Here is a 26,041-nt window from a genome sequence, read left to right as displayed (position 1 = left end):
ACAAACGCTGGGGAGAGGCCACCCTTCTGGCCTCGGGAACCCACGAGGTTGGAGACGGGAGGGGAACCGGGCCAGATACTTCACCTGAAAATCCGCCAGGATCATCTCCCGGTCCATGTTGGACGCCATGGCGGCCGCCGAATTCCGCGGCTCCGGGAGCGAAGCGCGCACCTGGGAGGGAGACGGCGCCTCCTGCGGCCGTCGCCCCCGCCGCCGCCGCCGCCGGGCGCCGAGGGGCTGGCGGGCGAGCCGGCGGGCGGGCCGGCGGGCCGGCGGGCGGGGCAGCGCGGGAGGCTAGGCGCTCATGCACTCGGTAACCTTCAGGCGCCCGGGCCGCCCGCCTGCGCCTCGCGGAGCCCGCGCCGCAGCCGCCTCGACAGGGAGGTTGGTCTGGATGCGGGTCCGATCTTACTGTCGCCGGCCAGGATGAGGGCAGGGTGCGCGGCACCCGGCTCCCTTCAGCGGCGGCGAGACCGGGGGGGGGGGGGGCGGGGAAACCGAGAGAACGAGCAGGCGGGCGAACGCCACGGCCGCCTCCGCCTCCTCCGCTTCCTCCCTAGCCACCGCCTCCGCCCCTGGTTGGCCAGCGCCACGGCTGTCGCACATTTTGCCTGTCATCGAGGTCGCAAAGCGCCGCTTTGCGGCTGCCACGTGACTGCCCTCCTGTCAAGCGCTGGGCGCGCGACTACCGGGCGGGGATCCGCGCGCCGCCGACCGGAACGCCAATCTGCAACTGCGGGAGCTTCAAGTCCCGCAACAGGTTATTCCGGTTTGGATTTGGAATTAAGCAAAGGCCTCGGGGTACCGCCTCCCTCAGGCTGGGGCGGGGATCAGATTCTGCGCCTTACCTGGTTACATAGTCACACACAGACACATCAAGCAAGCCTCACAAACGAACTCAACACACTCTCATAACCCGTCTAACAGCGTTTCATAAATATCCATTTTCTGTAACAAAATTTCACTAAAATACAATTTCAACAAAATACACTCAACCTCACTGTCAAAACCCGCTTACACACTGTCACACTCAATCCCAAGCCCTCTGATGCCTGCATCCTCAGACTCTCAGTAACACAGAGGTCACCAGACTCCCACGGAGAGACATGGAAGCTGAAAAAGGTGACAATATCAACCCCCAAGAAAAAGATGAGCATTTTTTGTTAGTTATGAGAAATAAAAAGCATTCTATTCCTGCAGCAAATTTATTTTGTAGAGCTGAGACAACATCTTACAAATGGGGAAAACTTGAGTCCAGCTTTTAATATAGTCAGCCTATTTAAAGTACTTTCATAAGTGAAGAAATTATATTTCTTCATAAATTGACAGGCTTTGAGCCAAGAATAGCCAAAGACTATGTACAATGAAGTGTGACAGTTTGTAATTGTCGTCCCAGCTGGAAGAAGAGTGACAGTGGAATATGTTCAACTTTGACCTCAGAAAATATTATCTTCTGGACTGTAATAGAGCATTTCCTTGTCTTGGAAAGTATTCGAAATCCTGAAAGTGTTAAGTAAGATTGTTGATTTTATGCTGTAGACTTAAAAGAAATACTAGGGAAAACACCATATAGACTCAAGGCCTAGGTCTTTCTATTCCCTGAACACAAAGAAGAGCACTACGGTGTTCTAAAGATCTAGGTTTATTCTGTGTGTTTTCTTTAAATGAATAGTCTGGCCTACAACTTGCATGTGATAATCTGTATTAAGACCAGAATGAGCTAGATAAGGAATAGAACCCTCCATTGTCACATTAATTAAAGTGTCTTCTTTAATTGCCATCCCTAAGGAAGTTAATTCCAAAATATACCACAAATGTGAATCTTGAAGTGAAATACAGTACCAGCGATTTAAGTGTGGCAATTCAGTTGTCCCATTCATATATGTCACTCTCAGCACAAGGCAGGTGAATAATTGTCTATAATTAAATGACCAGAATTAATGCAGCCTTGAAAAGTTGAGGTGTTTTCTGTGATGACATGGGTGTATACCTCAGAGCCCATTCAGATTCAGTGCTGCTCCCCTTCTCCCTCCCTGCTCTCCTTCTTGAAATTAAAACAGTGTGGTAATGTAGAAAGATGGGAAGAATACCCTAGACATTCAGGCATGTGGGTTCTAGTACTGCTTTCCCAACTAATTAGCTGGGGAAATTAGTTGAATGGGTTACTTAGTCTCTCTGACTTTCACATCTCAGGTGATGAGAAAACAATTATGAAAATGCATGGAAAATATAAAATATTTTTCAAAATGAGCATAGTCAGCATTTCTAGGCTTGAATTCTAACTCTGCCCCTTGACAAAACCTCTCATAGTCTCAATTTCTTTATCTCTAAAATGAGCTTATAAAACTTACCTCAGTGATTGTGAATATTGAGTGATGTAATGCTTGCGAAAACTCTTCAGAAACCTTAAAGCTCTCCAAACATATTAGTTGCTATTACTCTATATACCGATTCGTAGATGCTTTTCTCAGGGCCACCTCTTTCATAAAACTTAAGCCAACAAGGATTCGTTTCCTTTCTAATCATTGCTTTGACTATCATTACAACACAATTTAATGCTCTGGTAAGTTTTGTAATTTTTTTCTCTAATTGTTTCATCTATGTATGTTTTAATCTTTCCCCAAAGATTGAAAGTTCATTGAGATTATAAGCCATTTCATCTCATGTATTTTTATATTCATAGTTCATACACAGCAAAGTCTTGGGTACACAATAATAAATACTTTTGAATTTATTTTTATTGGATGTCTAGTATGTACAGGTACTTCACACACCTTATTTCACTTAATTTAATTCTTACAACAACCATCTTACAGAATAAAAAACTGCTCTGTGAAGTTAAGAATTTGCCCAAAGTCATGCCACAAGGTGACGGACCTAGTATTCAAGGCTAGGTCAAACTAGTGCTCTTTCCACTTACCCTATTGCCTCGCTGCAATTTACCCTCCATGCTGCAAAGTTTGTATAGTTCCTGAAGAGACTGATTCTTCCCTCTGACCTAACTATTCATGGTTGGATACCCAGCATACAGAGTAATTGTCCGCTACAGAGAAGGAATGAAAGAAAAATAAATCCTGAATTAAGAGAAAAAAAAATTCATTTTTCATTTCCACAGAATTCTTTCCTTAAGAGAAACAATTTCATTTCAGTGTCACAAACTGAGAGAATAAAAATGTATAAAGATTCTCTGTACATAAGTATGAGCAAAGAAAAATAATTTTAATCTACCCGTTACCATAGTTGGCCCACTGCATTAATTTATGGAGCTCAGCCTAATTCAAATATAGATCTGCTCCTAGAATCTCCATGTTCTTTGACCTTACCATTACTTTTTTTAAAGAAACTTGTATTTCATCTTTCTTTCAAATGCATATACTAAAGCTTATTTGTAGTTATTTTGCTAAAATTTTATTTGCAATAATTTTAGATTTATAGAATAGTTGCAAAGTTATATAGTTGCAAAAAAAATAGTTTACCTTTTATTCAGCTTCCTCTAATGCTACCGTCTTACATAACCATAGTACAGCTATCAAAACTAAGAAATTAACATTGGTACAATACTATTAATTATATTCTAGAGACACTATTCAGATTTTTACATTAATATCCTTTTTCTGTTTCAGGATCCAATCCAGAATACCACATTACGTTTAATCATCATGTTTCCATAGGCTCTTCCAATCTGTGACAGTTTCTTGGTCTTGACTTTCGAACAGTAGTGGTTAGGAACTTTATAGAATGTCCCTCAATTTGGGTTTGTCTAATGTTTTCTCAGAATTATACTGAGTTTATGGATTTAGGGTAAGGACACCACAGAAGTGATGTGTCCTCATCACATCATATTAGGGACACATGATATCAACATGACTTATTACTGGTGGTGGTAACTTGATCCTTTGGTTAAGTTAAACAAGCTTTTTAACAATACTGCTTGCTTATAATGTAATTCATGTGAAGATAATGTTGCTACAGAGTTAGACCCACACTTCAGTAACCAAAAATATGTTTCATCTAATGATTTAATATTCTTTAGGAACCTAGTGCCTGATCCTGGACTCTTAAGTAATGGAAAAAACATAAGATTTGGGGCCCCAATATCTGAGTTCAAATCCTATCCACTACTTGCTGGCTTTAAGTCACAATTTCTGTAAGTTTCAATTCCTTCACTTGAAAAATGGGGATGATTATCATATTTACCTCACACAGTTGTTAAATAATGTGTGCATCACATGTTATAACCATGAAACACTATACAAATATTAATTGTTGCTATTATGTTTAAGCTTTTGAATTGCTTACTGGGCATTTTTTTTCTTCACAAAAAGACTTTCATAGGTAGCCTGAGTACCTCTAGGAAGAAGCTTGCTGAATCTCAGAAATAAAATGCCAAAGCCACAATTATGAAATGATAGAAAGGTCCTCTGAGGGTACCAATCTGTTTTCCACCTCTGGTGGATCCATAAACACAACAACGAGGAAGACTTTGAGACTAGATAAAGAAACTGTAAATACCACATAAACATTTCCGTAAGTTAATCATTCAGAAACTGTGCATATTTGAGTCAATGAGGGAAAAGCACAAAATAATTTGATTACATTTCTATACCTTTTAAAATTAGTATGAACTGCTGAAAAAAAAATTCCATGACTGTTAGTATTTAATATCTAACTATAAAGCCTCTGTTTCAGTGTTTGAGAGACATGTCATTACTATGTTAAAAGAGAAATCACTACTTTCAATATAATAAATGCTTAACTGTGACTCTTTCTTGTACACCATGTTAGAATGTAAGCTTATTGAGGGCAGAGATACTCACCTTTGAATCTACTTTAGTGAACTAGTACTCAATAAATATTAGCTTTTCATTGCAGGTACTTTGTAGTGCTTACTTAGGCTCTCTAAACTAAGACTGCAACTTATGTGCTGCCAGGGCTGGTTTACACAATAAGCAGACTTAAGCATAAGCTTTAGGGCACCGGCAAAGTCAGAGTAAACAAAACAAAAACTTCTTGAAAGAATTTAAGATTTCAGTAAAATTATTGAAGAAGTCATCATGGGAAAAAAATCAGAACTTTGTTGGACTTCTTTACACTTATCTTTTGGTTTTGTTTTATTTTTATTTATATATGAGGTGCGGGTAGGACATCAAAATCTTTTCAGTGCTTAGGACCTCTAAAAAGCTTAATCCAGCTCTCTGTGCATCTTAAATTACCATAAATTTTATTTACTCAGTTATTCAGCAAAAAGTATTTTCACAAAAATTATAACACATGTATACCTATATTTTACATAACGAGTACAATTTAAGATTCTTACTCATTCCAGTATCTTCGCTTACCAAGGAACCATAATAAATGCTAGAAAGCAACTCTCATAAATTGGACTAATGCCAGTTATCTCTTATCAGCCAACAGTGCTACTATGTCATCACACCCTCCAGCTGAACTAAAAAATTACATAGTAAGTTCCCAGAATAATCAAAAGTAAATTATATTATTTATGGTATTTCCTGCTATAAGTGGAATCCTAAATGTTCTATTTGAAATGTCAAAATATATGTAAGAAAAGGGAGGAGTTAATTTCTTGTGTTGTAGTTCACGCTTGATTCACAATTCAAGTTTTGTTACCTAAGAAAAGAACTCTGGTTATTTTTTCCTCAACAATTCAGTTAAAGAAAACACTGCCAGATTCTTCCCAGTTTCCACTCTCCCTCCACCTACCAGCCAATCTGTTGCTAGATGATTATCCAGATGTTTCTGGTGTGTTGTTGCTAATACTCCCCTTATACTTCAAGGAGCTGGGTACAGATGTTTGAGAATATGCTTGCTAGAGGCCGGTACTAATTAGACTTGTCATTTTTTTGCTTGGTTTCATTTTGACCACTGGGTGCATCATGCAACCGTGTTGGATATTTTTAGGAGCAAAAACTATAGAAAGCAGTAGTTAATTAATCTTACATAGCTAAAAGAGGAAGTTAAAAGTACAGAGAGAACTGGTGTTTCAGATGATTGAAATAAACGATTAGGGAAGAGGCTATTCCTTTACGTTTAGACACCCCCTCCCCCACCAAAAAACCCATAGGCCCCCATCTAACTAGTCAAAGAGAGAACTTTGCCAGTAAAGAAACGGCCTTGTTAGAAAACCCCTCCCAAGACTTATTTTAAATTTTGCTTTAAAGTTAATTGCTTTTCTCCCTTTCACCGAAGAAATGGAATATTTCACAGTTTGGAGTCTCTGGAACATTAAGGCTTCAGAGTTCGTCATGATTTCTTACGTAAATCATCTCTCTAGTTTTCGTAAAAATCGGTCTATAAAAGACTTCTGCTTTTTCTGAGCACCATTCTTGCTCAGTCCGGGTCTCGCCCTCCAGCCCCACGGCCACCTCTGCCCACCGCGGCCCTGGACGTTGATCTGGCAGGTGCGAGGCCGAGGCCCGGGGCTGAGAGGAGGCCGAGCTTACACAGCGCGCGCCCCACAGGAGGCGGCAGCAGCGTAGGCCTGGCCGCCCGAACTTGGAGAGCCTAGCGGGGGAGCGCGGAGGCGGGCCGGCCTGCCCCGCCAGCGCCGGGGGAAGATCGCTTTGCGCCAGCTCGCTCTCCGCCTTCAAGCAGCCAGCGCCGCCGAGCCTCTAAGGCCCTGCGGTTCTCCGCAGCCGTCTTAATTAACAAGTCTCTTCCCCTCACCCCCGCCCCCGCCGGGCCCGGGGCAGCCCGGGGTTTCGCGTCGCAGATTCCATCCCGCCCGCCAGCCCGAGGAGGCCAAACCCGGCTCTGCGGGGCCGAACGCCGCCCCAGCTGGGGCCTGGCCGCGGGGCTGGCGGGTGGGAACCGGCGCAAGAGACGCGAGGAGGGAGGCAGGGAGCGAGGAGGCGGGAGAAAGGGTGCGGGGCGGGGGGCGGGGCGCGCGAGGCGGCGAGCGAGAGCGCCACCAGGGCGGAGGGCGGGGCGTGGGCGGCGCCCGGCCTTCCCGCTCCCGCGGCGCTGCAACTCCGCCGAGCCTCCTTAAAACTCTGCCGTTAAAATGGGGGCGGGTTTTTCAACTCAAAAAGCGCTCAATTTTTTTCTTTTCAAAAAAAGCTGATGAGGTCGGAAAAAAGGGAGAAGAAACCGGCACCGTCTCTGCAGCGGCAACAGAAGCAGCAATTGTTTGAGCGTAAAAAGAAGCAAGGGAGGGAGGGAAGGAAAAGAGCAGAAAGGGGGACGACGCGCAAGTGTCTGTAGGGTTGAAGGGAGCAGGGACCGGCGATTTGGGGGGACCGGCTACAAAAGAAACTGTCACTGGGAGCGCTGCGGCTCGGGAGGAAGCAGTGCTGCCCCGCTCGGCTCCAGGGCACAGCTGGCTGGCGGCCGCTGCCCTGTCGGCGGCGTAGGCTGGGGGCACAGGCCAGGGGACCGCGAGAGGTTGGCGAAGTGGCACCGGGCGCCGAAGCCGCTGGGCTCTCTGCGAGAGGGCAGCGGGACTGGCTGCGCCCTGGGATTGTGGCGACTCCCCATACTGAGAGGTTGGCCTGCGCTTCCCAGGACCCTCCCGATCTCCGGAGGCCCTCAGAAAACCGGGAAAGGAAGGAAAAGACAGCGGCGGCAGCTCAATGAGCGTCTACAGTAGGAAGTCTGAACTGGCTCGGTCGTAGGCGGGAAGTTACCGGTGGGCTGCCCTGTGCAGCCGCGATGCTGCCGCGCGCTGCCGCAGCAGCCCGGGCCCCGTAGACGCTTCCCGCATCGCTCTCCCCTTCCTCACGCTGCTGGGAGTCCCGGGACCCGGTGGGGCCGGCATGACCGGCTTGCCGGGGGCCCGCCGCGCGCCCGGCTGTCTCCGGAGACGCGCGCCGAGCCTGGCTCCCACGGCCTCCGAGGCTCGGCGGGGCTGCGGCAGCGCGGCGGGCGGGCTCCGGAGCCTTCCCGCGCGGCGTTAGCCCTCGGCTCGGCCCGGACGCGAATAAAGGCTCCTCTGGAGAAGCCGAGGCCACTGAGGAGTCGTTACAACCTGTAACTTGAGGGCCACGGAACTGCTACTCTCGTTTGCCTTTGGCGATCGTCTTTAACCCCCCGAAGCACGTCAGCATCCAGCCTTTGCGGCGCTCTCCCTGCAGCGGAGGACTCAGGACTACCCCTTCGGCGAGACGGATGGACACCGAGCCCCTCCGAGGACCTGCCCCTGCAGTTCTGGCTGTCGCGGCTCAAGTCACCACCGTGAACAAGGGTGGGTTAATACCTTTTCTTCCCCCCAACTGTCTTTTCTTCCGCGGTATTTTATGCCGTGATCTAGTCCCTTAAGTCTCCGCGCACATTCCTCACAGAGGTCTGTAGCGTAGGTACGTGACAGCTCTGCCTACATTTTACCCAGAGTAATTTACCAGGAATATATGTGTGTCTGTGTGTCTCTCTGTTGAATCACCAGAATTCTTCATAGGGGTTAAGCTAAAAAGCGAGGAGCGGAGCCCCTCTCCAATGGCTCAGTTTTGCTGAATAATCACGTGTGAATCGAGGGGCGGGCTTTTGGCAGGCAGATCTTACTAGTATTTACTACCAAGCTCTACTCCAGATTAACCATCCCAGTCGTTCTGTCAGTCTCCGATGCCATCATGCAGCCTGGTTAGGAGCAAAGGAAAGGGGAAAAAGAAAAACAACTAATTCATCTTTTCCCGATCGTCAGGACCCTAAAGAATGGCCGAGCCTTGGGGGAACGAGTTGGCGTCCGCAGCTGCCAGGGGGGACCTAGAGCAACTTACTAGTTTGTTGCAAAATAATGTAAACGTCAATGCACAAAATGGATTTGGAAGGACTGCGCTGCAGGTTGGTATCCAGCGAGGTGGGGAAAACAGGTCAACAATGTTGCCTACGTGACCCGGGTTTCTAGAATAACAGCTTTTAAGCTTTCAAGGGTGCAAAATTTCACTGTTTTTAAATCTAGTTGGTTGCCATATTTTATATCTTTAAGTGGGTCCAACTCCCTAAAATGACGTACTTTGAACAAACTCGTCAAATCCAGTAACATCCTCGATATCAAGTGGGTTCCAGGTTTGGTCTTAATTTTTGGAATGTTTTTGTGACGGTGGGGATGTTCAAGTAGTCGTAGTAGAGCCGAGTTTTTTGGGTTTTTTTTTTTTTTTAGACAGCTCTGTAAACACATTATTATGATTATTATTTGAAGTAAATACACTGCTATTAGTGGTTTCCGTACTTTGCTCCAATAATTGACTTTAACGTTAATTTTCTTGACTACTGGCGAGGGTGTTTTTCCTTCAAATGCTTCAAGTTTTGACAAACGACCTTTCCTCGTTTGGAATGGGTGGCCTGGGCACGGGGACAGGATGTACATTTCACAGTTAATGTAATACCATCCACCCATTCAGGATTGAGGAGGAATAAAAAGTTGAATTTTCTAATCGGAGCTCAGCTTGTAGTGTTTTTGTCTCTGCGGTCATGCCGTGGTATGTTCTAATTTTCAGTAATTAGATTTACAAGAAACAAATGAAACATGTCCAGCTGCCAAGTATTATACCTGATAATATTTTTTCCTCCTCTGAATGCTATGATGTAACTTAGTTGAAAGGCATAGAAACAGAAAAATGGCAAAGTAGTCTCAAATAGTTGCTTTATCAGAGTTCTGATGATATTCTTATGAGCTATTCTTATTCGGAAATGCAACACTTGAAACTGTTTTTGAAAATCCATTGGGGAAAGGGTTTTTAGAGTGCTTTGTTTTAGTTACAAGAATTAGAAATTTAAGTGTCAGAAGATATACTATTAACAGATGAAGTCTATACAGTCTGTACATTTTAAAATCAGAATACACCAACCTTGCAAAAGCTTCAGTGTTAAGGGAGCTTATGCATAGATACTAAATTATTTATCTTGTTATTTCAGGTAGATTAAGTGGGGAAAGGAATTTTTATCTTTTTCGACCTGGTGGTTTACCGGTGATGATAGCAATGCCACCAATTAAATATATTGAAAATTTTCCTGTTGAAAACTCAAAAGATTATATAAATCTCACAGAGAATGAGCCACTTAACCCATGTTCAGAATAAGATCTTACAGGACTTTTGACGAACAGGAAGACTGGGAGATTAATACTGGGGAAAAAAAAAGTTTTGACAAACATTTTTAATACAATTCTGCAATCTTGTTTATATTAAACATACTTATCGAGATACTAACACCCACTTATTGTGGCTTAGTCCTAGTACATATAATGAAACACACACAAATAGGAGTCCCAAGGCTTATTTTCAGTATGTATAATCCTGACTCTGAAGTTGTGTCATAACTCAAGAAAGAATTCTTTCAAAACAATTTCTAACACTACTATTATTTTCTGTGAAAGATGGCAAATTTTCTTCTTCAATTATGTTTATTTAACTCAACTGCAAAAGCTCCCCCCCACACACCCCTTCCTAGTGTAAGCTTTTCAATCAGGATAATATCAAAGGCCTTAATCGTACATTTCCTTCACAAAGATCCAAGGTGTGTCTGTCTCCTATTTTTCCCAGTCCAGGTTGTTAGATGTAACTAAATCTTTAGAGGCACTTGTGGTAAAAATGAGATTGTGTTAATTTTTAATAACCAAAAAATATATTTCATTGAAGTTCTTGAAAAATAAAGTGTGTCATTTTTACCACTGCCCCAAAGGAAGGGCTAAAAGTCAGCAGGGTTTTATCAACAGGGAGGCTTAATATCTTGGTCATCTATATAGTTTGCACTTATAAAATATTATCCATTCTAAATACATTTTATTACTTAATTTGTGATTATTTTTAAAACAAACATTTTAAAGAGATAGATCAACTTCGTATGTATTTTCCAATGGATTATATTTAATTTCACAAATGTTTGTGTCTCCTATGCAATCTATTTATTATAAATTTAGATTATTATGAATATACCTAAATATAAATGAAACCAGTTAAAATGCTGAAATTTTCTGGCATGTTAATGAGACTATATTTTTCCACAACTAAATTATATGTATTGTATAATTGCATGCTGCTCTACAAGATATTTTATAATTATGAAAGCTTAATAGAGACCTCTTATTAGAGTGAAATATATTCAAACAACAGTAGATAAGTCTTTGTCATGTGAATTATTTGTATGCTGATAGCAAATTTTAATACCACATTCTAGCTTTAAAAATGTTGGCAGTTTACAAATAGCTATTCCTAAATGCCTGATAATAACTGCAAAAGGAAATAAGATGGGATCACCAGTTGATTATTAAATGGGCTCAAACCACAAGACAAAGCTGTCTGTGTCCCAAAATACACATTAAATATCTTATTTTCTCTTCTTTTGCTCACTCGAAAATCAGGAGGCTAGTTAGAACTTTAAGAAACAGTAAGTAATATAGTATGATGACTGTTTCATTCTTTTCAAGAACAGTTGCCATACAATCATCTCCTATCTAATACACGGCATATTATGAACTTAGTCTTAGATAAATCAATATCATAAGCAATGGAGAACACAGTTGCTTATTACACACCTCAATAATCAGTAACATTTTAAAATTTCAAGTGAAAGATTCTAAGCCCTGAATACACCTACTAGTCAATATGAAATAACTTGCAAAGAAAAAAAAATTTTAAAAAGAAACACTTAGAAATTTAGGGCTATATCTATTTTGAGAGAACTTGTGAAAATTAATCATTTAAGGAAATACCAGGTCTGGATTCGTAACAGATCATTTTTACACTAGGTGATGGAGTCTGGTGTGTGGAAACACTTCTTTGGAGATTTAAAGAAACTCACTCTTCTTATTTATTTTCAGAAGCTATTTAGAAAATAAATTTTACCCACATATGATTTTCCAGAATTAATACCCCAGGCACATTTTATGAGCATGAACAAGCAACAAAAGAAGACTCTTATTTAAATCTCAAATTCCGTTTCTTTTATTTAATAAATTCATGAAATTACACAATTCTTCATGGGATCTAGAGAACTGAGTTGTCGCTGAATTTTATACAAGTTGGACTCGTTCTATTTTATTGATCAATTTATCCTACTTTGGGGACCGTTTAAGATATTCCATCATAGAAGCTCAATTTTTAGAAGTTTTCTTCTACTTTTACCTACTAGTACTTTCCTTCCTGCAACTGAGCCCTTTAAACCCCATCATATGGGTCTTCTCCAAGCACTCCTTAGCCAAAAATAAATAGTTCCATTAATAGAAGGAGAAATGGGTATTTTAAAATATTCTTGTGGTAGGAGCACTTGAAGGATTCTACCGTTTTAAGCATTCTACCGTTTTTTCTTCTTTTCTAGGTTATGAAACTTGGAAATCCCGAGATTGCCAGGAGACTACTACTTAGAGGTGCTAATCCCGATTTGAAAGACCGAACTGGTTTCGCTGTCATTCACGATGCAGCCAGAGCAGGTTTCCTGGACACTTTACAGACTTTGCTGGAGTTTCAAGCTGATGTTAACATCGAGGATAATGAAGGGAACCTGCCCTTGCACTTGGCTGCCAAAGAAGGCCACCTCCCAGTGGTGGAGTTCCTTATGAAGCACACGGCCAGCAAAGTGGGGCATCGGAACCATAAGGGGGACACCGCTTGCGACCTCGCCAGGCTCTACCGGAGGAACGAGATCGTTAGCCTGATGGAGGGAAACCGGGCGGAGGGAGCTGCGAATCTGCAATGAATGTGGGGAGGGCTCTCCTACACTGCGTTCTATCTTGTCAGTTAAATGGTTGGCTGTCCTGTTTTAATATCATTTGTTAAAATTCAGTTTTGTCATATTTTAAGCAGCTAGTTAAATCTGCTGAAATTGCTAAGTGGAAATCTTACTACAGGATTACGAATATATTTAAGCAACATCTTTTTCACCTGCAAAATCTTGAGTTCTAACATGTAATTGCAAATAGCTTTGGCTTTCTTCTGAATATTTTATCTTTCCTTGACTTTTTCCTTGCTTCTCCCTTTGCCCGTCTCAATACCCAACTTGGAGACTTTGTTTTAAAAATGGTTTGTCCTGATGCTTCTTTTGCCTAATTAAAACACTTTTCCAAAACAGGACAATGTTTTTCTGTGATTTCCACTCCTCTATAACCCCCACATAATTTGCCACTTGCTAAGGAGAACTGTACTAAAAGATGATGATGTTTTAAGTCTTGACATTAGAAAAAGTAGACCAATTGCAAAACTGGACACATTCTATTGATGCTTCAGTTATTCTTTTCTTCCTCTCCTCATGCCTCCCCCAAAAGATTTTACTTGGTGGCTAATATTTCTGCTTTAAAACAGAATAAGAACAATATGTTTTGAAGATCAAACCTGAAATTATTTCAGTGTGAATTTATCCTAATGTTCAATTTTCCCTTTTTCTCAAAGTTGAATAGTTGAATACAGGTTTCAGAAGTAGCGATCTGAAAAGAAATATATGTTAGCTGTAAAAGCCACTTTTAAAAGAAAATGCCACCTTAAAAGTCCTTCCCATTAGTTGAGTTTTAAAAAAAATTACAAAATGAAACAATTGGTTAAACACTATATTTCCAAAAAATTATACCATAAGTATACTAAGTGTAACACTGGCTTTTTCTCTCTGAATGTCAGAAATGTAAAATGTTTAACTATTAAAATATAATGCAAATACCAATGTTTAGGGGATAAAAAACTCAATAAGAAAAATATATATAAAATACATATAAGGGTCATAACTAATTTAGGGGCTTCAGTATAATAAATAGAAACTTTTTCAAGAAATAAATAGGCCACTCCTACATATAGTACTTGATTCTCACAAAACTTTTTAGAAAAAGCATATAAAATCTTTTTAAGAATATATTTAGCTAAAAATGAAAAATTTTGAATGAAATAGAAACATCAAATTTCCAAGAGAGTTTTCAAGCATCTACTACTTACTCTGTCATTTTAATTAAAGATTTTCACCAAAGGATTTCAATGCAATTACCGTTTATAAATTTATAAGTACTTAATTCATCATCTCCCACATGACCAAAGATGTTGTATGTGAAAGTTCTCTCCTTCTGCTTCATAAGCTCCCTGCCCTTGCTCCAAAAAGAACAAAATACTTCAAGGTTTATTGAAGGACATGGTTCTGATGCCTGCCCTAACAAGGATTGGAGTGGTTGCAGGCAAGTGGTTAGCAATAATTTATTTTCCATGATAGTATAAAAGAATATAGGAGAAAAAGTTTAATCCTTTTCATTTAGCACTAAAGTTCACCTTCCCTAAGTGCAACAAGACTTCAACTTCTGCCACCTCTAACCACAAGTCACTGAATAAATTTATTTTTGACAGCAACATGAAATTAACTTTAAAACATTTATTTTAAAGTTTAGAAAAAAGTAGAAATTGAGATAGTTTTGAAGGAAAAAGTGTTGCATTTTGGATTTAAAAACTAGAATCAATATACAAAATACACTGCTTGAGTAAGCTGATTTTCTAAACACAAGACTTCCTAAAAAATAAAAACAACCGTTCTTACAAGTTGCAACTGTAAAAATGGACGTTTCTGAATTTAAAGTCGAGTTTAATGGACTTTTCAGTATCCACCAAGTCTCGGCATTACAATTTCTCTTTAGAGATTTCGAATATAAAGACATAGGACGTTCATAAAGCTAAACAGAAGTATTTCTGCAATTGCTTTGTTCTCACGTGGTCGGAGCACAATAAGGAGAGAGGGAGCTCTATCTCTCTCAACAGCCTAAAATTTGCTAGGCATTAAAACATCGCCACATTTCTCTGGCTCTTCGCAGGAAACAGCTTTGCTAATCTAAGTATTTTAGAAATGAGTTATGTGGTCCCCTCTAGGAAATATGAAAAGCCATTATTCAATCTCTCAGAAACCTCGACAATATTCAGTAAGACTCTTGAATATGCCGAAATGTATAGGATGGAAGAAACGGTGCTGCTGAGTTTGATGGGGTCTTGTGTGCAGCGAGCTGAGGCGGGGAAGGGTCTTAACTTATTCAGATGCAGACTGGAGAGGCAAGTGCTAATTAATACAATAATCAGAGCCCCAAGGGACCACGCTATAGAAAGGATGGAGGATACTAAGCAGAGATGCGCTCTCCAATTCAGTTCTTCACTGCGTCCGCATCCACGTCGGGAAACTCAGGTTCAGACTTTGCCCAGTAAACTGAATCCGGGCTTACGTCTAGGGGGTGGGGGGAGAGCACTAACAGGACCTTAGTCCACGTTCTGGTCCCCAAGCCACTAAGCAAACTGCATTTTACCATATTTCGGCAGTGAATCAATAGTTTTCTGATAAACATTACGCATCTCGCAATGGTGTGATGAGCTCGTACACACACCACGCTGGGTGATTAATAAATAGATAAAAGAATTCTGTCCCGGGAAAGCAGTTCAATTGGTAATACTATAAATTCCCCTTATCGTGTTGATCAAACGAACGTTGTGGAATCCGTGGCCCGGGACTAGTTTCGAAATCTCAGTTCCCAAAAAGGTGTTTTCGGCTTTTGCCGGGGTTAGAAGTAATAGTCCAGAAGCACAGTGCTGGAGCGAGCAAGGGTCGTACTCGCAGGCTTCCTGACTGCCCTAAGTGACCTTCATCAAAAGGCTGCAGATGGGGAGAGTCCCTCTCTTGGTCTCTCGAGAATGTTTTGATTTTACACGACACTTCCAAAAAAACAGATCCACGCAGGGACCTAGTGAGAGGCAGGAGACAATCTTTCAGCCTGAGACCCGCGGTAAAGCTCTGCCCATAGCCAACCCAAGCCCTCTATGGAGGGGCTGCGAAGACATCCTTTGTGTCCCTTCGAAAACTCTCCAGACTCCAAACGCAGCTCCCGGCTCCCCAGTGAGGAAGCTAGAGCCCAGAGCTCCCTCAGGGCGCGCAGAAAAGCCCGGGGTGGGGGTGGGGGAGTTTCAAAACCGTTAGCTCGCGTTGTTTTTTTTTTTTTTTTCCCCTCCCTCGCTAAGGTTTCTTTTCTTTTCTCTTCCTGTCCAAATATTTCAAATTTCCGCGCCTTAAATAACAGTCTCCTTTTATTTAGTTAGTTTCCTCGGCAGGTTTGGCCGCCCGCTTGTCTCTGCCCCCCAGCGGGCCCGGGGCGCCTCGGGCGCCTCGGTGCTGCCTGCAGCCCCTGCGCGCTGCCCCCGGCCCAGCCTGCGCGGCCCGGAGCGCGCCCGCCGGAGCCACAGCCCCCTCTTGCCGCGACCTCGCCTGACCTGGCTCCCCGGGCACCCAGAGCCAACTCAGGCCGCCCCCCGCCCGGACGCCTGTCTGCCTCCCAGCTCGACTTCCCTCCCCGGACTTTGGAGCCTCTTCTGCTTTGGGGTTTGGATCCCGGTCGCCCTGGAGCGGCGGAAGGGCCGCGGCGATAGGAAAGCAGCGGAGGAGGCCAGTGGCCGGAGCCTGCCCCAGCCCCCACCCCGCGGGTAACCTTGGAGGCGCCCTCGGAGTGAGTGTGTGCGCTGCTGCGCCAGCCGGCTGGGGCGAGCGGGCGCACGGCGCAGCGGGCAGGAGGCGGGAGCGGGGGGCGGGGAGGGGGAGCGGGCCCCGGCGCCTCCCGGCCGCCGCCGCAGCGCCGCGGGAGCTGCAGGCTACCGGGGCGGCCAGGGTCCCCCGGCCCTGGCCCTCAGGCAGCGGTCCCCGAAGAGGCGGCGGCCATCCCACTGGATGGTTCCGGCGACCTGTGCCTGAGGACTGGGGCCGGAGGGCGCCGTGGGAGCAGGGTAAGGGGACCGGTGAGTGCCTAGCTCTCTGCAGAGGTGAGCTGGCGGCGGGACACGGCGCGGTGGCTGGAGCAACTCCATGCCCAATGCCAATGCCAGCACTCCCTCCTCCTCCCCCCATGACAGCTGAGGACAGCCGGGCTCCGAGCCTCGCGTCCAACTGCGAGGAGGCAAATGCCTCTCAGTCTTCTCAGCCCCTTAGACTATTCGGGAAGTTGCCCTAGGGTATTGCCTTTCCCCCTATAAATTACTGGACGTCCAGGAGTGAAAATGCACGTTCATTCGGAAAGACCCTCAGCGTGAAACACCGAGAATTGCAGGCCCGCCGGGACTTTGGGTGGGGCTGGGGCGCGCAAAACACCTAGAAGGGGTCTTGTTTTTTCAACCCGGAAAAGATCCGAAAATCGAGTTTTGATCTTCGGCGATGCCTCAAAAGAATAAAACCTCCTCAGGTCTGGATATTGACTTGGTAAATTAAGGTTCCAGTGCAGTGTTTTGCCATCTGCTATAGAAACATGGTGCGAGCTTCAGGTGTTAGGATGTGGGTTTGGAATTTTCTGTGCTGTCTTTAATCCTCAAAGACATTAAATAACAGCATGGTAACACACCCGGCAAGCGAGCAAAGGTTATCCTTGCCACCACAGCACCTGCAAAAGCACAAGTGGAACTCACATATTTTGCTTTCTGAATTCTAAAATGGCTTCTGAATCGTCCAGAGGTACCAGCACATACGAGGAGGGGGACGGGGGACGGGAGAATTTGTACATTTCTTAAAACTACACAGATATTATTACACTTCGGTTGTTCCACCTCACCTCTCTCTCTCTCCCAGCCCCCATCCTCATTGGTCAAGGAAGAATTTTAGTGTAGGCCTATTCAAAAATTCTATATACAGCCTTTTTCTCTTCCCTTACCCGCCCCCCCACCACACACACCAAAAAAAACCAGTCAGCCAAAAACATCAGCTCTTTTGGGGAGGAAGTAAAAAAACCACCAATCCTTATCCAAACTACCCGTCATTTCTTTTGAGCACTAAGAAGAAATTCTACATATGACCAACACTATGAAAGAAGAGATAATTTATCAGAACCTCAAACGCATTCAATTGGTATCATTAAAGTGATATTAATTGTCTTTTAACATTTAAATAATGGGACTGTTTCTGGAATTGATAGGTGAAAAGCTCAAAAATCTCCACTGAGATGTTTGGAGATGGAAGCTTCTGCTCTTCTTTATATTCCCTCAATACAGTAGTTATGTAGGAAAAAAAGGATACTTTATCTTGACCATATAAAGCAGTAGCATGCTAATTTTATTCGTTATATGCCTTAGTTTCTCAGATTAGTTATATAAATAGTGAAAGTTCACATATAAAGCAAAACTGACAATATCTTTTGGTTAATTTTTTAATTTAGAAATGCAACCAAATTATCACAACCATATTAAACTGCAGTCCACTCCCCTATTTCTTCTAAGTGTACACTTTGCACAACTTGCTGATAAAGAAATCTGCCCTGAGTTTAAAATGTATGCCTTGGAAACATGATTTCCTAAGGTAAAAAATAACTCACTGGTCCTTAGGAAAAATTATTCTATAATTTGGCTATTCTCTGTACAGCTAATGTAACAGTATCTCCTTCTCTTACATTTTGGAACTGTTGTAAAAGTCATTTGGGCCCAAATACTTCTTGTTCCATAGTTTTCTCCCTCAGATATTTTTACTAAGAAGTGAGTGTCCTCAATGATGCAGCAGCATTCTGATGCCCATTCTGCTAATTCAGACCAAACTCACACAGGCTGTTTAAAAAGGAACATGCATTTCTTCTTTTGTCAAAGTTTAGAACAGATATGAATGAATGTTAACATTTGAAAGGCCTAGAATAATTTTGCAAATCAGTTATTATAGTGTGGTGATGATTCCAGATGAAATTTTTTAAATCTCATATATTAGAAGAATAAATGGGATCAAATTATTAAATTAAGCAGCATTTGATGATGATTCATAGTACAGTGTTTCCTATCTCAATATTAAAATAAGCAATAGTGTGTATTGTGTTATGATTTTTAACTGTGAAAGATATTATATAATAATCACCATGAGATATAAAAGTAATTGATTGTTCCAGAGTCTCTTTTTCAATGTTAAGTAAAATATAATGAAAATACAGTAGGTTTTTAAAAAATATACTTCACTACACCATCACCTATATTTTTGGCTGTCCCCATCTTTTTTTTTCCCACTGTTTATATTTTTTTGCGTCCACATTTTAGATGATGAACAAAAATAGCATGTAGAAAGAGGTTTCCAATTCTCCTTTATTCCTGCTTCCTCAGCCATCTATTTCTCAATTCACAAACGTTATTTCAACTTTAAAAATCATGTTTTGTGATGCTAAAAATTATTATTCCCATTAATTTAAATTTATCACAGGCCTATGAGTGAAAAAGCATTCAGTGTGTATTTTGTTTAAAATAAAGTTAAGTGAAAAAAGTGTGGACATTAGGTTTAGCAAGTGTGTATTTATGTTTTGAATATAAATTAGTTGGAATCTTAAAACTATTTACTGTTTGACATCTGCTAAGATTTTCAGCATAGAATCAAGATCTAGAAAATCTTAAATTTAATTTCTGGTCTTCTGAAAATAATTTAATATATTTTAATTTGCTATATTAAGATAAGGCTAATTTTTTAACTAATAAAAAGTTAAAATGTTGATACTTAATAGAAAAATATGAAGAGAGGACTATGATATCAGATCCAAAGCAATGATTTTTTAAAAATAAATTACACCTACTGGTAAATTGTATATTTTAATTGTAGTGTTTATTATTTTATAGTTAAATTTTGCACTTGGCATGTGGACCAAAATTATCTATATTTATCTATAGGCATATGGTTGGTATTATGCAGGTAATCAAGATAATACTTTGTGGTCTTGTCCTATATGAGTATTTTTATGTATATGTGTGTATGTTTAGATATTTCTTACTAAAGTTCAGTACTGAGCCAATAGATATTTTGAACAAATGCTACCAATTCATTTCACATTACTATTTATATGTTAAATTATGATCTGCTACAGAAATATAAGCTGATGATTTTTTAGATATAGGTGAGATCATTTTAATTAATGATCCAGGGAAAGATAGAAATTAAAATCTTAGAACTGAAAACACTGATGCAGGTCCTAGTTCTACCTAGGTTATTGTTTCAAATTCTTGTCATGAGGCAAATATATATGAAAGCCACTTAACATCTACAATTAATGTAATCAAATTTGAAATATTAGGAATAGAATTATGATAGTGACAAGAGGAAGAATGGATATTTTAAATGTTTTAGATAGCCATGCTTGTAGGTTAATTTAATATCAGTTACATGGTGGGCAATTTGCTAAATAATCCAAAAGCAAGGACAAAACAAGACCAGTAAAAGATATTTGCCCAAGAATTCAAAAGCAGGGCAAGCAAGACTAAAAAAAATTTTTTTCATTATACTACCTTGGGAAATATAAACAAATTAATTTTCTTGGTATGGATAATTTTACAGTTTCCAGTGAAGTTTTCTACCATTTCATTTGGATAATGCTTTTAAAACACATAGCTAGAAAATAACCACTTACTATTTATGGTCATATTTTTAAATTACATATATAATATGTTTTAATTAAATACAACAGACACATATTCTGTCCAAAAATAGTAAGTTCAGCACCGTTCTGAAAGGGTGCGTGGATACAGTTGGACATCTGGACTAGACTGAGGGGCTGTTTAATGTGAAGCCGGAGTAGGGCCACATGGGAGAGAGCACTGAACTGACTGAATGCTGGCTAATTTGCTTAAGAGTAATCAGAATGGCTCTGAGCTAGTATAAATTGCCTACAGTTGTTTAAATACACCATGTACTTACTGGAAAAGCAAATAACTATATACAAAGACAATTAAAAGAAGGAATATATATTTTTTGCGTCCAGAGGGATATCACAGATGTCATGGGGAAAACATTAATGTAGCAATATAAAAGAGAACTGTACAGTATAACATCAGCTGAAGATAAAATCATTGCTTTCAGTTTCTTAAAAAAAAGCTTATTTATCATGTTTTAAAGATTTAAAATGCACAGTTCTTCAAACATATGACTAATATCTATAAAATACACAACACATACTAACTTAATATTCTAATTTTTTAAATTTCCACAAAAAAAGTACTCCAGAGTACCTTTTAGTTCATCAAATCTTATTGAAAGATCATACACCATACCCTAAGATCAGCAAATAAAGTTTGTGGCTTACCAACATAAGAGAATTTTAAAGATCAATGCTTTCTAAGGAAAACGTTCTGACTTGAATTACCAGGATGAAGATCTGGGAAATTTTAGTGGCACGTTTTGTCTTCTATGAACAAATAGATTATATTTAGGATCAATGTAAGATTAATTTAAATTTCTACAGTAAAGTAATATTTTATATCATTGTTTTGAGTTTAAATATATAGAATTTAAACAATAGAACTCTATATGGCCATGGTGAGATTTCTCTTTATTCAGCAACAGAATAGATTAAAGAGAAATCAGATCAAAACATAAAATTCAGACATAAAATTCAAGTTACAGAACAGCAATGATATTAAATCAACCAACAGAAAAATTGTCTCACACAAAAATCTTCTATTAATTTAGGGAAAAAGAGTGGTAAGAAAAAAATATTTAAATCTCTTCCCATTAGATTAAAAGATTACTAGTTTCTCATGTAATATTGTAAGAAATAAAATCCTAAACATTTAGGAAAGGGATATGAACATCCTAAAAAACAAGTGGGTCTCTGTTTAGGAACTGTGATAGTAATTGATCTGAGAGGCTTTTCTGAAGATATTTTAATGTAGTTATGAATATGTTAGCATGTAAAAAGTGCTGAATTATGTTGAATTTTGTCATCATATAGTAGGCTATTAAATTATATGTATACAAAGAAAAATGGAGATACTTTAACAAATGTCTTTTCTTTTTGGTACTTCTTAATTTATATATATATTATTTCAGCTTACATTTCAGTAAAAGGAGAGAGAAAAAAATCAAACACGTTAATAAATCAATACTTATTATTTTGCATTTGTATTACCTAATTTAATATTCATAACCCCCTCAGGGATTGGGCTTTATTCTCCCATTTTACAAATCAGGAAACTCAAATTCAATGATGCTGAATAACTTGCCCATGGTCACAGGCTGGTAATTTATAGCATAAGGATACAAACCCATGTCTTTTTTTACTTCATTATGGCCAGATGGAAAGATCTTTCAGGGAAATTATCACAAATCAGTCAACTCAACAATCATATATTAAGGACTCATTATTATAGTCACTTAATAGGTTTACGACCTTGGGACTAATTATATTCGAGGCTTTCCACATCTGTAAAATGGGGGTAATGATACCTAATTTGCCATGTTATTGTAAACAATAAATGAAATGTGTGTAAATTTCCTGGTACTCAGTAAGCCTTGAATAAATGGCAACTATTGTTATGGGAAATACAAAGTGACAGAAAATCCATTCTTGACCTCAAGGAACTTAAAAATTATTTGGGTAAATAAAGTTTACATATGGCATACATATAACAACTGGAAAGCAAGCAGGGTATGAGCAAGTGTGTAGTAGTATGTGGTGTAGATTGCACCAAAAAAGCAGCTTTATTAGGGAAAATCTTATTAGAAGGCTTATGATATGGACTTAAACATCCTACAGTGGAAAACTTCCCTTACTGAGAAGAAAAAGGAAAAACCACCTTAAAATAATTAACTGTTTTTCCAGCATGTACGCTGTGAGGGTGTCTATATCTAGCAAATATATCAGATGAACAATGGAAAGTGACTGCATGGACATAAAATATATTATAGAAAGCATACATAAGCAAGTATTTTGAAAGGTATCTTTCATTATCTTGGAATAAGTGACTATGATATTGTGATTCAAATGGAAATAGGAAAATACCTAGGAGTCTCACAATCATTACATAATGGGATCCATAACATAGTCAGTGTAGGATAGTAAATGAATGGCCTTAGAGGCAAATAAACTTTATTTCTAACGCTGGTGCTTAACTATGTATGTAGAGGAAATATTGGAACAGGCATTTAACTTTTCTGATCCTCATTTTCTCATTTGTAAAATGGGTATAATAATATTTACTTTACAGAGTTGTAATAATTAGGAATAATATTTATTAATAAGTCATTTCATACTCTAATATAGGAAACTTGGAAGTCCATAAGCTAATAAGTTTGCTGAGACTTAGATTTACATTTAAGGTAATTATTGATATGTTACAGCTTAAGTTGCAATTTTATTTTTTATTTTCTATTTATTCTCTCTGATTTTCATTTTTCTGTTTTCCTTTCCTGGCTTCCTGTGGGTTACTGGAATATTTTTAGAATTCCATTTTGATTTATCTATGGGGTACATCTCTTTGTATAGTTTTTTAGGGATTGCTTTAGGTATTACATCATACATACGTAACTTATCACAGTCTACTGATGTTGGCGTCTTATCAGTTTGAGAGGAGTGTAGAAACCTTACCTTCCTTTGTATTCCTTTACACTGCCCCCCCTTGTACTATAACTATCTTCCATATTTCCTCTACATACATTTACAACCACATCAGTGTTACAGTTTTCCCTTCAGGTGTCAAATATATTTTAGAAACCTCAAAAAAAGAAGGAAAATCTATTACATTTAATCATATTTTTGCTTATGATATTGTTTCATCCTTTCTAATGCTCCAAGGTTGCTTCTTTTAGTTCCTTCCTTTCTGTTTAGAGAACTTCCTTTATTCTTTTAGTGTAGGTCTGCTGGTGACAAATTCTTAGTTTTCCTTCATTCGATTTTCCCATCATTCTTGAAGGATGTTTTTGCTGGATATCAGATTCTGGGTTCAGAGTTCTTTTCTTTCAGCATTTGAAATTGTTGTGCCACTTCTTTCTGACCTCCGTGGCTTTTGATGAGAAATTCATTGTCATTTGAATTGTTTTTCTCTGATAAGTAAAGTGTTGTTTGTCTCTCTCCCTGCTCTCAAGATTTTTAATTTGTCTTTAATTTTGAAAAGTTTGACTATGATGTGTTTTGGTTTGGATTTCTTTGGGTTTATCCTTTCTGGGGTTCACTCAGATTCTTGAATATGTAGGTTTATATCTTTTGCCATATTTGGGAAGTGTTCAGCCATTATTTCTTCAAGTACTTTTTTAGCCATACCCTCTTTCTTTTTCTGGGACTCTGATGACATAAATATTAGATTTTCTGTTATAGTCCCACAGGTTCTTGAGGCTCTGTTCATTTTTTTTTCTTAGTCTAGTTTCTCTTTGTTCAGATTAATTTCTGTTGTTCTATCTTGCAGTTCACTGATTGTTTCCTCTGATCCCTCTATTCTGCTGTTGAACCCAATCATTGAGTTTTTATTTTGGTAATTATATTTTTCAATTCTAAAATTTCCATTTGTTTCATCTTTACATTTTCTATTTCTTTGCTGAGGCTTTCCATTTTTTCATTTGTTTCAAGCATGTTTGTAATTGCTTATTGAAGTATTTTTATGATGGCTGCCTTAAAATCTTTGTCAGATAGGTCTAACATCTCTGTCATCTCAGGTTGACAGCTATTGATTGTCTTTTTTTTTTTTTTTAATTCAGTTTGGAATTTTCCTGTTCTGGGTAGGATGCATGATTTTTGATTCAAACTTGGACATTTGGGGTTTCGTGTTATGAGACTCTGGGTCTTATTTAAATCTTCTGTTTTAGTCGGCTTTCTCTGACACTGTTATGGCAGGGGAGGAGAGGGGGCACACCACCTCATTACTGCCAGGTTTCTGATTTGGACTCTGCTGACAGGCAGAGTGGGGGCTATTCACTACTGCTGGGCAGGGGTGGGAGTTCTGGCTCCCCACTAGTGCTCCAACTGATACCTCCCTGCCTGGGAAAGATAAGAGTGCTTCATTACTGCTCCCCAGGTGACCTCCATTGACACTATGGAAATGGAGGGAAGTAGCCTTATTACTGCTGGGCAGTGGTGGAAGTCCTGACTCCCTACTAGGCCTCCTCTGACACTGCCCCCATTAAATTTTTAAAAATGTAATGTATTTAATTGTAAGCTTATATAATTTAAATTTTTACATGGCTATCTCTAACAACTGGCTCACAAAATTCTTGAAAATTTGACAGTCAGCTCTCATGAGCCAGCAGGAGCTGGCTCCAGCACAGTTCTGTAAAAATGCACATAACCTTTGATCCAGCAACTCTGTTACTAGGAATCTACCCTAAGGAATTCTAAATTTCTCTTAAATTCATCTGTACAACTGTTTACTTGACATCTCTTATTGTGTGTCTAATAGACATCTCAAATTTATTATGTCCAAAACTAAACCCTTAACTTTTATTCCATAAAACCTGTTTCTTCTCCTGTGTTTCCTATCTCAGTAAATGGCCCACAATCATGCAAATGCTCAGGTTAATCAGTCTTAACTCTTCTCTTCCTCTTACGCCATCTAAACTATTAGCAAATCCTGTTGACTGCATCACCAAAATGTATTATGAATCTGATGACTTCTCACCTTCTTCATCATTGAGCTTCATTGATTCTAATTAGCTAGTACACCAATCTCTGAAGTAATCGCTGTGGCTTTGTCTGACCAAGCCTGAGTTACACCCATCTCTGGGGGAATTGAGTCAATTCCACCCAAAGCACCTGGATGAATGGATTCTGGCAAAAAGACAATTTTGGCTATAATGTTGCAGCATGATCATTTAATTGTTTATGTTCTCTATTTTAAATATTAAATAATTCTATACATATATAGTAAACTAAGTAGGAGAAAAGGAAAGAAAAATAAGCATTTAGTTCTTATAATGCTCTATAAAATATTTTCATGTGTAGCATATTTTCAAATGTGAATTAATTTATGTGACCTAAACAAATTCTTTTTTTTAAAGAGATATTTTTAATTATCTAGAGCCAATTTGTTCTTTTTAAAAGGCCGTTAATGCTTCATCTATCTTTTTTCACATAGAATAGAACAATGTGATGATACATATGCAAATTCATGGCAAGTTTCTCTATATGGCAAAAGTATTTTTTTCTAAGGTGCTCTTTAATTCACTGCTCACACTTTTAAGTATGCTTACTTAAAAGTAAACATAAAAGAAGTCCTATTTTACACCTTTGTGCCAGTATCCATTTAAACCTTGGTTCAGTTTATTGCTGATTTCTCTGGTTTCTTCACTAGACCCACAAGAGAATAGTTTTCTTCATTTGAAATATATAATTGCCAAATAGGACATAGTTCTAAACTTGAAACATTCAGAGTCTTATAAAAGTTACCCTGACTTGTTA

General features: G+C 39.7%; 2 protein-coding genes across 4 annotated transcripts in view; one reads left to right on the top strand and one right to left on the bottom strand.

The window, feature by feature from the left end:
* The window catches only part of FAF1 (Fas associated factor 1), a 487,297-nt gene extending 486,801 nt beyond the window's left edge, over positions 1–496 (bottom strand). For 2 of the 3 annotated variants that reach the window (XM_087445969.1, XM_087445971.1), the window contains exon 1: positions 85–496. In XM_087445969.1, coding sequence (XP_087302095.1) covers positions 85–129 — 45 coding nt within the window. In that variant the 5' untranslated portion in view covers positions 130–496. The remainder of the gene's footprint in view (positions 1–84) is intronic. The other variant, XM_004438535.3, reaches the window with a different exon arrangement.
* Positions 497–6,985: 6,489 nt separating this feature from the next.
* CDKN2C (cyclin dependent kinase inhibitor 2C) lies at positions 6,986–13,170 on the top strand. The gene is made up of 3 exons (XM_004438536.3): positions 6,986–8,200; positions 8,654–8,793; positions 12,268–13,170. Exons 2-3 carry the CDS (start codon positions 8,665–8,667, stop codon positions 12,643–12,645), a joined length of 507 nt encoding a protein of 168 aa, XP_004438593.1. The 5' UTR covers positions 6,986–8,200; positions 8,654–8,664; the 3' UTR covers positions 12,646–13,170.
* The last annotated feature ends 12,871 nt before the right edge of the window (positions 13,171–26,041 follow it).

This window comes from Ceratotherium simum, chromosome 22, assembly GCF_057802395.1.
Source record: "Ceratotherium simum simum isolate JZ-2026a chromosome 22, ASM5780239v1, whole genome shotgun sequence".
Classification (NCBI taxonomy): Eukaryota; Metazoa; Chordata; class Mammalia; order Perissodactyla; family Rhinocerotidae; genus Ceratotherium; species Ceratotherium simum.
The sequence above is the reverse complement of the archived record's forward strand: the minus strand, read 5'-3'. Positions and strand labels throughout refer to the sequence as shown.

Bases quoted from the DNA above. Each gene is read 5' to 3' on its own strand.
- CDKN2C (XM_004438536.3), top strand. From the start codon at position 8,665: ATGGCCGAGCCTTGGGGGAACGAGTTGGCGTCCGCAGCTGCCAGGGGG. The intron at 8,794-12,267 runs GTTGGTATCCAG...CTTCTTTTCTAG, and splicing joins TTGGAAGGACTGCGCTGCAG to GTTATGAAACTTGGAAATCC.